Consider the following 14,392-nt stretch of genomic DNA (forward strand, 5'->3'; position numbering starts at 1 on the left):
GTTAAAAGATGGGACACAAAGGCTAAGAATAAAAGGTCAGTTTTCACAGGTGGGAGAGAGATAAATAGCAGGGTTCCCCACAGAACTGTACTGAGACCAGTGCTGTTCAACATAATCATAAATGATCTGGAAAAAGAAGTAAACAGCAAGGTGGCAAACTTTGCAGACTGCTAAATTATTCCAGATATTTAATTCCAGAACTGACTGAACAATCACAAGGGGATCTCACAAAATTGTGTGATTAGGCAACAAAATGTCAGATGAAATTCAATATGGATAAATGCAAAGTAATGTACATTGGAGAACATAATCCTGGCTATACATTCAAAATGATGAAGTCTAAATTAGCTGTTACAACTCAAGAAAGAGATCCTGGACAGTTCTCTGAAAACATCTTCTCAATGGGCATCAGCAATCACAAAAACTAGTGCAACCATTAGGAAAGGGATAGATAAGATAGAAAATATGAAGTCACTGTATAAATCCCTGGAACACCTGCACATTTAATAATGCATGGAGTTCTGGTCACCCCATCTAAAAAAAAGATATTAGCACTGTAAAAAATACAGAAAAGGGCAACAAAAATGATTTAGGGGGATGGAACAGCTTCCATATAAAGAGAGATTAAAAAGACTAGGATTGTTCATCTTAGAAAAAAGAGATGAACAAGGGGAGATCTAGTATAGATCTATAAAAACATGAATGGTGTGGAGAAAGTGAATACGGAATTGTTATTTACCCGTTCTCATAACACAGGAACTAGGGGTCACCAAATGAAATTAATAGCCTGGGGTTTAAAACAAACATAAGAAAGTTGTACTTCTTCACACAACACACAGTCAACCTATGGAACTCATCCCCAGGCAAGGTTGTAAAGGCCAAAAATATAACTGGATTCAAAGAAGAATTAGATAAATTCATGGAAGATAGCCACTGATGGACTTATTAGCAAGATGGTCAGGGACACAATCCCATGGTCTGAGTGCCCTAAATTTCCGATTGCTAGAAGCTGAGACTGGACAAGAGGGGATGGATCCCTTAATAAATTGACCTGTTCTGCTTATTCCCTTTGAGGCATCTGGACTGGTCACTGTCGGGAGATGCTGGGCTAGATGTACCATTGATCTGACTCAATGTGGCCATTCTTATGTTGAGAGGAAACATATCGCATAGGAACAAAGCTTTGAGGCAGTGAGTGGCATGTCCTGGCTCCTTCAGATGGTCACAGCAAATTGGGGTGACCTGAGATGAATTTTCTCATATACCATCAGTCAGAACTTAGTTTCTTATTCAAACTTTCACACAGAAAATGCAAGTGGCATAACAGCATACCAGGTGGCAGTATATTGCTCAAAAATGAAACTTTGGGTCACCAAGTGAAAGGTCCCTGCTCTTTCAGAATAGTCTGATGGCTGCAGGGATCTGTCATTGGGGTGACCCAAAACTTATTTTGTCACATACAGTCAGTTAAATTCCATTTCATTATTTTAGCCCTATGCACAATATGGAATTGGGGTGGGGGCCATGATATCCCAAAGCATATTGCTCAAGAACGAAGTTTTGGGTTGGTGAACGGCATGTCCCACCTACTTCAGATGATTATAACTGTCATGGGGACTTGTCATTGGCATGACCTGAGACTTATTTTGCCACATACAACCAGCCAAAACCCAGCTCCTTATTCAATCCCTATGTACAATAAGGAACTGGGATGGCATCACACTGCTCAAGAACAAAGCTTCAGTTAAGTGAGTGGCATAACCCAGCTCTTTCAGAACAATCTGTTGGTCACAGGGATATGGCACTTGGGGTGACATGACTTATTTTGTCATGGACAGTAAAAACCAGCTCCCTATTTGATTAATTATAAATAATTAATAATTTAATTTTTATAACATTCAATTACTTTAACTCAATGACATTTCTAAAAATCTAGTCTTACATGGATATATATTTTAAATAATTTTGTCCTTTGAATAAGGAACTGGGAACCACAAATAAGGAACTGGTGCCATGAATAAAGAGTTTGGAATAAGAAACTAATGTCAGTCTTGTTACCAGTTGTGGCGGAGCTCTGACCTTGCTCCCGTGGGTCCTGCACTTCTAGGTGGTTTATGCTAGCCTCAGTGGCTCACTGTGACCCTCCACGTAGCGCTTCTCTCTCTAGGGCCAGGGTTACAGTCTACTGAGCCCTTTTCATCATATGCCTGCAAAGAGGTTGGTGAGAGAACTCCCCCAGTCTCTGTTTAGCCTCCTGTCCTGACAGGGGCCTGACTTCCCCTCCCAGGAGATGTTCCTGTAGTGGTGGGTTGGGGGGAACCCGGGCCAGCCCTCTACTCCAGGTTCCAGCCCTGGGACCCTAATGGTAGCAGCTGTTGGCAGCCAACCTTTCACTGCCAGAATTGCTACATTTCCCTGGGCCACTTCCCCACAGCTCTCCTGCTTCTCCCTTCTTCACCCTTACCTTAGGGCTCCCTTAACGATGGTCTGAGGGTGACTTCAGTAACCAGCCCTTCAGCCGCACTTCCTCTCCTCTGGCTCTCCTCTCTTGACCGGAGTGAGCCCTTTTTATAGTACCAGCAGGGCCTTAATTAGAGTCAGGTGGTCACATTAACTTAATGGCCTCACCTGACTCTTTGCAGATTAATTAGAGTCAGGTGTTCTCATTAGCCTGGAGCAGCCCCTGCTCTGGTCAGCCAGGGAACAGAAAGCCACTAATCCAGCAGTCAGCATATCTGCCCTCCACCATTCTGCTGTACCCAATTGGCCTGGGTCTCTCACACAGTATAGATACACCAGCAAAGCCTTTATAGACCTGCTAAATCACAGAAGTCACACAATAAAACCCGATTTCTTATGTTTTTTCAGCCTGCTGGTGAATTCCTGTTGCAAGCACAGGTCACTGCTTCTTCAGCTGAAGAGATCATACATTTCTCACCCTATGTCCATGAGAGATATATATTCCATTGAACCACTCAGCAAAACTGTGTAAATTACCTTTCAATCATGTAATCCCTAATTCCTCCAAACACAACATAGGGCCAAGATGTGCTGCCAGTTGTACCCATGCAACTTCACTGAAGTCTATGTTTGACTCACAGTGTTTGTTCTTCATTCTCTTTTTGGGCAGAAGGGACATCCTCACAGAAAAGGTAGAGGTCCAATGCACAAACCCACTGATCTCAGGAATTATGCCTGAAACCTGGGTCTCTCGGTTCATCCTCCACTACACACACCTTCAGAGTGAGACTCCTGGACCCATGCTTGCATAAAAATCCTCTAACATAAGGTTCCTCCTAAGACCCTCGTAAGTGGAGGTTCCAACCAGCAAAGTGAAAGTAACAAGAAACTCATAGAACCATGACCGATTGTGCACCCATCTTTAATGAAGACCACAGTCAGAAGGGTCCAGGAGAATTTCTTATGCTAAATCTCGAACCTTGATAACTACACAAGAGCCTTGTTTAGCAGTAATAAAATCCATAAAGATTAATATTTAAAGTGCCATTATTCCAATCAGTGCTGGGACTGAAAGGTGAAAATGCGTTCTCAAGAGTCACTTGAGAGAAGACATCTGAGATATTGCATAACTGCATATGGCAGAATCAAATTGTGTTAATACTGCCAATTTTTTTAACTAATATAACAAAAGTTGTCAATCTAGAGTAGGTACATTTGTAAAATGTAATGCTACCAGTGCTATGTTTTTCAAATAAACTTGGCTGGCAAAAGATTTTCTTGAAACCAAAGACAACAGAAAACATATCAGTGTTAACTCCCATTCACTGAAGTGCTAGGACTCATGAGGGGGTAAAGGCTACCTTTCCTACATCTTCACTCAATCTTTTGTGCTTTGTTTGTTGTCTATATCGGTCTTAAGCCTTATTCTATAATATGAGGCATGCAGACAGACCCTTAAAAAATTTATGTTCCCAGACCCACATTTTCTTCAGGAGATGGTATGATACAACAAGGAATCTTGACATCTCCAGCTACAGTAAGTAATCTTTTAACATAGCTTTTCCATTTCCATTCAGTTTCATATAGTCATTTTGATGCAGGTACTACTACACGCACAGGCCTTCACTATTTTTGTTTTTCCAGTTTGTTTTTCCATGACAGGTGGCATGTTTGAATCACAGAATTACTTATTCAATAGTCTTAGGCCTTGTCTACATTACGGGGGGAGATCAATCTAAGTTATGCAAGTTCATCTGCGTTAATAATGTAGCTGAAGTTGACGTACTTAGATTTACTTACTGTAGAGTCCACACTACACAATGTTGACTGGAGACGCTCTCCCGTCAATTCCCTTGCTCTTCTCATTCAGGTGGAGTTAGGGCCGGCTCCAGGCACCAGCGCAGCAAGCAGGTGCTTGGGGCAGCCAACGGAAAGGGGCAGCACATACAGCTCTTCGGCAGCAATTCAGCGGCGGGTCTCTGTCCTTCTCAGAGGGAAGGACCTGCTGCCAAATAATGAAGCGGTAGTAGAGCTGCTGCCAATCGTGGATTTTTTTTTTCTTGTAGAGCGGCAAAAATGCTGGAGCTGGCCCTAGGTGGAGTACAGGAGTCGATGGGAGAGGGATCCCCAATGCATCCATCGCCCCGTGTCAAACCCCCAGTAAGTGTAGACAAGGCCTTAGTAACTTATGCCCCAAACCTGCACTCAAATCCATTACCAAAGATGTCCATACCTATGGTTTTAAGAACAGGTGGTTTTGCTTTTGCATCACTTTATTCTTCATTTAAATGTGCCATTAGGTCATGTAAAATACAAAGAACAGTAATATTACAAACATGCAGAAAAATAGACATTTATAGTGTTTGTTTTTAAAGGCAACATTTACCCAAAGTTACCACACTAGTCCAGAGATGACACAGTTTTTCCTTTGCTGAAAATGGGGAATGACCAGGGATCCTAGTTTTCCATGATAAAAACAAACAAAATTCTCTGATAAGAAACATAAAAATCTGTATTTTTCCGCAATAAAATGAAACACTGAACTTTAGTTTCCCTAGCCACAATATATATAGGTATCAGTTGAATACAATGTTTTATTGCTACATTTACAGTTTTTAAGTTGACAGCCCGAGCTACGCCTATTCTCCAGTCCCAAGTAGATCAGATAATTGGAGTTCCATTGTATGTTTTTATTTTTTCACAAAATGTAAAAACAAAAGATTCTCTGTACAAATGCAAATTCCACATTTTCCATGGCAAACGGATTTCTAGGATCCCTGGCAATTACTAGTATCTGGTAGTATCTACAGGCCCAAGTTAACATTTAATGGCAACCATTGTATTTTATTTATTTATTCATGAAATGCAAGCAATGATCAAGTTTGTTATTATGTACAAAAATGTACAATTGTAAGACTTTCCACCAGAAGCAGAAAAGGAAAGGAACTAAACTCCAACCCATCTTCCTGCCTACTCTGAGGCAAAAACCTGGGTATTGCACTAAAGTCTCACTCTTGGTTCAGCTAAGAATTCCAGAGTTAAGGGCCTTCCCCTGAAAATAACCAGCAACCAGAAGACCAGACATTTCAATCTGAAGACTGTTAGGTCTAGCACCTCAGCTGATGCTAAATGAATCCATGGTATATGGGGAGAAAAGCAGTTTCTCAGATAACCAGGACCCAAGTCATACAAGGTTTAATAAACCAAAAACACCTAAAAGCAGAAAAGAACTGTTTAACATGTTATCTGTAACTGCCATTACCAAGTAGATAGACAGCCACTTTCCATTACAGCTGTCACTTCCAAAGAGCTGAAACAATGGGAGCCACCATCCAAACCACAAGCCACATGCAAGGATGATCAGAAGCTGAGGTAGGTGGTCAGAGGGGTCTGAAAGCAGACAGAGTGGGTTGGGTATTGTTTTGGTGGAGGGGTGTGTGTGTGCGCGGAGTATACGTCTGCTCAGACAGACAACAGACACTAAGAGAAGAAGTTGCTCAGCGTGATCCCATGAGAAATCCATGAGAGGGGGATTTGGGGGGCAGAGTGCTGACTGGAAAGAGGCTTGGAACTGTGAGCAACTGTTGTTTTCATCCTGCTGTGTTCTGGGAATCATGACTGCATACATTCTTGGGGAGGGGGAAGGACATTCCATTAAATACCAATTATCAAATTTTCCTCCTAACAAGCTACCCAAAAGACTCTGAATATTAGGTAACCATAAAAAGAGCTAACAATATTTCCATACATAGTACATGACAGTAGTCCAGCCTAGAATTAAGAAAGGGTAGGAATCACTCTGGCAAGGGCCAGTTCTGAGATAAATGGTTGCAAATGTTTTACTAGAAACAGAGGAGAAAACAATTTGTCACCTATACCATTTAGATCAATATTTCTAAGTGCCATCAGGAGCCACAATGCTCTCCTAAATTTCAGGCTTCTATTAAAACAGAAAACTTCCTCAGTAATGGCAACAGTAACCACTCCTGCTGGAGAAAGCAAATAAAGAAGTGTTATTTACTCCTTCTCCTAACACAAGAACTAGGGGTCACCAAATGAAATTAATAGGCAGCAGGTTTAAAACAAACAAAAGGAAGTATTTTGTCACACAACACACAGTCAACCTGTGGAACTCCTTACCAGAGGATGTTGTGAAGGCCAAGACTATAACAGTGTTAAAAAAAGAACTAGATAAGTTAATGGAGGATAGGTCCATCAATGGCTATTAGCCAGGATGGGCAAGGATGGTATTCCTAGCCTCTGTTTGTCAGAAGCTGGGAATGGGCAACAGGGGATGGATCACTCGATGATTACATGATCTGTTCATTCCCTCTGGGGCACCTGGCATTGGACGGTGTCAGAAGATTGGATACAAGGCTAGATGGACCTTTGGTCTGACCCAGCATGACTGTTCTTACGTACTTTTCAGAGCCTTTCAACAACCCATTAGAAGAATCCTTTTCTTGTCTGGAGTCTCATGCCACTCTAATGTAAACCTCAATCTAGGCCAGGCAATGGAAATGCAGAGAAACAGAGCATCATTCAAGTTTGATGAAAACAAGAAACAGACAACATACTGGTAGCAACTCAGCCTAAGTAATATTGCTTCTTTCCCGGTGTCTTTACATCCACTTTGCAAGGGAATGGTAACAAAATACCCCAGCAGCTCCCCTGACAAGAAATCCCAAAGGAAGAGGAACAGAGAATGGTTTTGGACAACCGAAGTATCTTCGGAAAGGAAAAACCCTCAAACTCCAGTCTGACACTGTCCACCTTAGGACAATTGGGGGCTGCAGTACAGTCAATAAACCTCTCATTGCAAACCATACAAAAAACTGATGACAGATCTAAAAAAGAGAGTTAACTTGGTCACCTGGCTTTTGTCCAGTGCTTGGAGATCATCAACTAAAGCATTTAATATATACCCTTATCTAAAGACAGACAGAAAGGCAGTGAGGAAATCCAAGATTATCAAATTCAAAAAGTTTCCTTGCCACCACCATCTCAATAATCTTCCCTAAAAAGGGAATGCCAGAGACAGTGATAACTGGCAAGCTTTTGCATCTGAATTTGCATCTGATGCAAGGAATATGGTCCTAGACCACAGGAAAGCTGACAATGAACCTAATACCTAGGATACAATTTCAGGTACACTGATCACTTTAAAGTAGTAAATATTACTCCATTTACCACACTATGGTATCTGAGCTCCTGCAGTATTTCCTGTACTAAAGAGTGTTAAAGAATTTTGAAATATCCAAATGTTGCCATTTCAATGGGACAAACTGTAGTTGTGGCCATTTATATGCTTAGTCTCAGCTTTCCAACCATGCATCTGAAACTCCTGAATAGCCAATAATACTCTGAAGACTTTTGAGGCAAAAAGTATCAAAAACTTGGTGACTACTTTTTCCTGTGTCTGGAGATTTACCTTCACACACAGTATTTCAGCTCCTCTCTCATCCTCTCATACTAGCAAAGTAACTAGCTTGTTCACTTCCTTTACAATCTCATTAAACCGTACCTACTGAAATACTTCTCCGTCATTTATATTTATTAAAACAGAATGAAACAATATATTTTATAAGATTATTATGATTGTAGAATCAGATTGTCCCATACTGTGCATTTTGTTTAGTGTCTAGAGGCCAAATCCCATATGTCTTACTCAGGAACAACTCCCAATTAACATAATATCCAGGTAAGGACTGCAGCATTTGGCTTATAGTATTTTAATTTAAAACTTTACCATCTACTCCTAGTAACCATTAACAAAGAACTTGCATAAATATAATCAAATTGTTATTCTTTATATGCACTATAAAACATAAGCTGTGCACAGTAGCCTCCCGTCACCGGTGACAACCTTTACCCTTTCAAATGTCTTGAACATAAGAGATACTGGTACAGAAAATACCCCAAATTCAGTATAATGAGCTGTGGGAGGAGCTGGGGTAGGCCTATAAAGAGGAAGTTAGTGGTAAGAGAGGCAGCAACGAGTAGCTCTGCAGTCACCCCCTAGATAAGAGGGGACTTGGTTAGCTATAAGGAAGAGTTCTAGGGTGAGAATAGTCCCTGAGATCCTGCCTTGGACTACAGACTCTGGCAAAAAAACAAAAAAAAAGGGAGAAGGAGAGGAGGAAGCTCCACTAGTAACCCAGAGGTGGGCAAGAAGATAGGGAAGAAAAAGGTAGGAAACAACCCAGGGACACAGCAACAAGGTCTGAGGTTGAGCAAACCATAGTTGCTGGGCATAGAGTCCCTGGGTTGGAACCCAGAGTAGTGGGCAGGCTTGGGTTACCCTGCCAACCACTGGGAAAGTGGCACAGACTGGGAAGTGGCTTGGAAGACTGCTGAGAGTTTAAATAGACTATGGTCACTGGGTCTTTGTTACTGGAAGGGGAGGAATATAGTGACCTGGCTGGAGAGCCAATTCATGAAGAGGGGGTAACCTGAGTCCAGAGAGACACCAACCATGGAGTAAGCAACTGAAGAAGGGGGAATTAGACCTGTTGACAGCTAATCCCAAGATGAGCCACAAGGAGGTGCCCTAGTGTGGAATAGTAAACTCCCTGACAGCAACTTATTTACAAACGTATAAATAGCTGCAGCATTATTCCAGCCATTGAAAAAACCCAAATGGCATCATCCAAGAACAGAGGCAAAGCATAGCTTATTACCTACACTGTAGCTGAATGAGTCAAATGTAAGTGGAGATCTTGACATTTGCTAGTCAGCTTAATCAGATACCTTCCAGTTTCCTGTAGTATGGGTACCGGTGTTCTGCTACTCACAGCATACCAGATCTATTTACATATCCTATCAGATGGGATGAATATGTAAGTCATGTTTACACGATTAAACTGAGATGTCTGGAACTACATAATGTGACACAATGTAAAAGAAGGCAATTTAATGAAAGAGAATGTATTAGAGATACTATGGCTGGGCAACTGAGATAAAGTATTTCTGGTGGCAGATATCTGAGTTCCTGACCAGCTTTCTGTATAATTCTATCATATCAAATTATAGTGACTTTACTCTCCTTAGTGTCAGGCATCCTTTCAAATTAATTTATGAAATTTCTCTTTTTAAAAAGCAGCTCAAGTGTTCAGAAAAAATATTTGAAAGTACTGAAAGGCTTCAAACAGAAATTGTTTTAGCAGAAAACCTGAGAAATATTATACATTTAACAAACTGTAGAAAAAGTAAATTGTATTAAGTGTTTTGCATTTTGCTACAAAATGGAGGTAATAATCAACAGAAAAGTCGATTCCCCTAAGTAATAACAATTTACATTAAACCATAGACTTTAAACTCCCAGCCCGCATACCAGGAGGAGCCCACTTGATATAACTGTCCAGCCTAATTATATTAAATTGTTAAGTATTTCACTGCTAATGATTCCAGCAGTCACATCCGGCTAAATTGCACATCTGTTGTTCTGGATACAATGGACAGGTGGATTGCACAGAAAAGCCTACTTTCCTTTTAAAATGTACAAAGCTAAAAGCAGTGCAGGCCTGCATAGCCATCCTCTCTCATGTCTGGGCTCACCCTTCACTTGAATTCATTATCCGTGGCCTGAAACAGAGTTGAAGGCAGAGAAGGGGTGGGCGGGGGAGACATAGCTGGGCTTCCCCATCTTTGTCCCAGAGGCTGAAATGAGCTGTTCCCTGAACAGCAAACTGAAAGGAGGCAAGGAAGAAATATAACTCTGCTAGATTCTTCCTGCAATTTTGCCTCCAAATACTAGGACCTGCTGTTTACAACTGCTGACCATCAATCAGTAGCTATCAACCTGCTTCCCTCATTTTCACTGCTCCTGGCTCCGGCTGCTCCCTCACTAAGTGCAGCAGAATGAGCTGTAAGGAAGGCATAAAGAGCAGCTGGGGACAGAAGCAGCATGGAGAGCACTGGTCAGGCACCTTAGGAGTGGGAGAAGAACTTCTGCTGAAATCCACTAACAAACACTATCACCATCCTTATGGAAAGGTTCTATGGAACTGAATAGAACGTAATTCTGCAGGTTTATTTAAAATCAACTTATAGAATGTGATGATCATATCTCTGCTATAGAGTTCTATAGGATGGTTCAATAGCCAAGAAAGATGTTATTCTGCTGATGTTCAGAATAATTAGTATATAAAATGAGCTGGATTACATTTTTGGCAAATAGTTTATTTGCCATGGTTTCTGCCAATCTGAAACTATTCATAAATTTGGGTCAAGTTAGCTGAATAATTAAGACAGAAAAAAAAAATCAAAGTGTTTCAATAATATTGAAACAAAAATATTTTGTTTGAACCTGATCTGAAATTTATTTTAATTTTGGGCATTTTTACAAAAGCAAAATGCCAAGAGCTGGAGGGGCAGAGGGAGAGGAAGCTATAGACTCATTCTCATATATATTTTTTTCCTCTCTCTCTCTTTCTCTCGCCTAATGACTATACATCTTCATTATGAATGACTATGAATTGCCACTGTGAAGGACAATAAATAGTCATAATCAAGCCACAGAGAGCAAGAATGACAATTCACCTAGGATGTAGGAGACCCAAGTTCATGTCCCTGTTCCAGATATTATTTAATTAATTATTCACAATGCAAAAGCTTCAACAGAAGAGAGACATCAGACTATACTATAGCCCAATGGTTAGGACACTCTCCTACTATGTGGTAGAACCAAGTTCAAATCGTTTCTCCTCATCAGGCAGAGGGGGAATTGAACCTGGGTCTCCTACACCCCATAAAAGGTATCCTATTCACTAGGCTAAAGGTTATATATCTGTTCCTCTACTCCCAGCTGGCATCTTATCAATCTAGTCCCTTTTGTAAAAGTGCCTAAAACCTAAATGAAAAATTTCAGGTTAGGTCAAAATGCAACTTTTCTTTTCAACTCCACACCAAATATTTTCAACTTTTTGATTTGCCAAAAAATGTTGTGTTCTGTTTAACCAGAAATGAAAGAGTTTGTTATTGTTTGGAATTGCCAGCAAAGTGAAAAATCTATTATTCACTCTTTGAAGCATGTGCTGTGATAAGAATAGAGTACAAGAAGCAGGAAATGAATCCAGTAGAAGAAGAAACTGGGAGCAGCTGGAGGTAGATAAGAAACTCACATACAAATAAATTCAACCCCTGGAAAGGATAGACAGAAAAGAAAGAAAGAAAAAAAAAGAGAAGTGTGAAGAAAGAGTCAGACCAAGAAGAGTCCAAAAAGAACATTAAGAAAAAAAAGCAGAAGGAAGGAGGATAAAATAAGAAAAAAGAGGAAAGAAACAGGTATGAATTCAAGGAGAATTTTGCCTAAGGAAAGACTGCAGAATCAGTATTTTATTTGCAACTCAGACTAATTTTAATCTGTATAGGGCCAGACCCAACACCCACAGAAGTCAGTGGAAAGACTCTCATTAATTTCAGTGGGCATTGGATCAGGATGATTATAATGAAACTTCTTCATACACACAAAGAGGAATAACTTCAATATCAAGACTACGGCATATTAAGGAGTAGCATACATTCAGTTAAATTTTCATCTGTGTATCTCTGCACTCCAGATGAGGTAAAACTTGAATAACTATGGTTTCTGGATGGAAAGATTGTTACAAATGAAAACACCTAAGACTAACATATATATTAGGGCTGTCAAGCAATTAATCGCACTGTTAAACAATAATAGAGTACCATTTATTTAAATATTTTGGATGTTTTCTACATTTTCAAACATATGGATTTCAATTATAACACAGAATACAGTGTACAGTGCTCACTTTATATTTATTTTATTACAAATATTTGCACTGTAAAAATAGTTTTTTCAGTTCACCTAATTTAAGTACTGTAGTGCAGTTTCTTTATCATGAAAGTTGAACTTACAAATGTAGAATTATTTACAAAAAAACCTGCATTCGAAAATAAAACAACAACGTAAAACTACAGTCTACAAATCCACTCAATCCTATTTCTGTTCAGCCAATCATTCAAACAAGTTTACATTCACAGGAGTCAATGCTGCCTGCTTCTTGTTCACAATGTCATCAGAAAATGAGAACAGGCCATCTCATAGCACTATTGTAGCTGACATGGCAAGGTATTTACATGCCAGATGTGCTAAAGATTCATACGTCCCTTCACGCTTCAATCACCATTCCAGAAGTCATGTGTCTATGCTGATGACGGGTTCTGCTCGATAACAATCCAAAACAGCGTGGACTGATACATGTTCATTTTCATCATCTGAGTCAGATGCCACCAGCAGAAGCTTTCTTTTATTTTTGGTGGTTCAGGTTCTGTAGTTTCCACATCTGAGTACTGCTCTTTTACGACTTCTGAAAGCATGCACCACTTATCCTTCTCAGATTTTGGGAGGCACTTCAGATTCTTAAACCTTGGGTCAAGTGCTGTAGCTATCTTTAGAAATCCACATTGGTACCATCTTTGTGTTTTGTCAAATCTGCAGCAAAAGTTTTCTTAAAATGAACGTGCTGAGTTATCATCCAAAACTACCATAACACAAAATATATGACATAATGCAGGCAAAATAGAGCTGGAGATAATGCTTTTTTTTTTTTTTTTAAACCAGTGTCATCAGCATGAAGGATGTCCTCTGGAATGGTTGCTGAAGCATGAAGGGGCATATGACTGTTTAGCATATCTGGGAAGTAAATACCTTACAATGATGGCTACAAAAGTCCTATGTAAATACCTGTTCTCACTTTCTGGTGATATTGTAAATAAGAAGTGGGCATCATGATCTCCCTTAAATATAAACAAACTTGTTTGTCCTAGCGATTGGCTGAATGAGAGGTAGAACCAAGTAGACTTGTAGGCTCTAAATATTTGCATTGTTTGGTTTTTGAGTGCAGTTATGTAACAAAAAAAATCTGTATTTGTAAGTTGCACTTTCATGATAAAGAAATTACACTACAGTATTTGTATGAGGTGAATTGAAAAATACTATTTCTTTTGTTTATCATTTTTACAGTGCAAATATTTGTAATAAAAACAATATACAGTGAGCAGTGTACACTTTGTATTCTGTGTTGTAATTGGAATCAATATATTTAAAAATGTAGAAAAACATCCAAAAATATTTAATATATTTCAATTGGTATTCTATTGTTTAACAATGTGATTAAAACTGATTAATCACAGTTATTTTATTAATCACAATTCATTTTTTTTAGTTAATCGCGTGAGTTAACTGTGATAATTGACAGCCCTAATATACATCTTTATGTGGCAGTATCTGATAAAACTGCTTAATATATCAGTCTGTACCTAGTATTTAGCTTGGATCATGTTAAAGATATTTAGGGATAAAGTATTGTTTTACTTACCGAGTGTCTCTGATAAGAGGTGTGCTTCCCAGTTTAAAACAGGTTTTATCACCTCCACAAGATGCCTGTCTCAGAGAAAAGCTTTCTGCTAGATCAAAACCTGTGAAATGTGATATACTAATTTAGTCTATTCTTTGTTTAATGCAATTTTAAAACCTGGGGAAAGTATTGATTTTTAGCATGCTTGGTGCTTTTCTAGTCTACAGACTGACAGGCTATTTCAAATCCCAATGCTTTAGGTCACAGAAATTTCCAGTTTGCATTTTCTCATAGGAAGGGATATGAGTGTGAAATTCCCTCAGCTCTTGACTTTTCAACCTCTGAGGAATGCACTGACTGTTTTCTTTTACCATCTGAACTAATGAGAATAACTATGCTGCAGATCTACAGTGTGAGAAGCGAATGTTAAATCAAGACTAATTCTACAAGCAAAAATTAAAAAAAAACTTGTATGTGTAAAACTTAAGCCAGAAAATTACATAAATTTATTCTAATTTTAATAAAAAACAATTTTTCTAATATTAAAGACAGTTTTAATTTAAAAACTTTATCGTCTCTATACAGTTAAAGCCAGCTTCAGTGGGACCAGA

General features: G+C 39.3%; 1 protein-coding gene across 1 annotated transcript in view; it reads right to left on the reverse strand.

Moving 5' to 3' along the window:
* Positions 1 to 14,392, reverse strand: part of COL19A1 (collagen type XIX alpha 1 chain) — a 372,962-nt gene that overhangs the window by 347,997 nt on the left and 10,573 nt on the right. The window contains exon 4 of the mRNA XM_050951630.1: positions 13,803 to 13,902. Coding sequence (XP_050807587.1) covers positions 13,803 to 13,902 — 100 coding nt within the window. The remainder of the gene's footprint in view (positions 1 to 13,802; positions 13,903 to 14,392) is intronic.

The sequence above is a fragment of the Gopherus flavomarginatus genome, chromosome 4, assembly GCF_025201925.1.
Source record: "Gopherus flavomarginatus isolate rGopFla2 chromosome 4, rGopFla2.mat.asm, whole genome shotgun sequence".
Classification (NCBI taxonomy): Eukaryota; Metazoa; Chordata; order Testudines; family Testudinidae; genus Gopherus; species Gopherus flavomarginatus.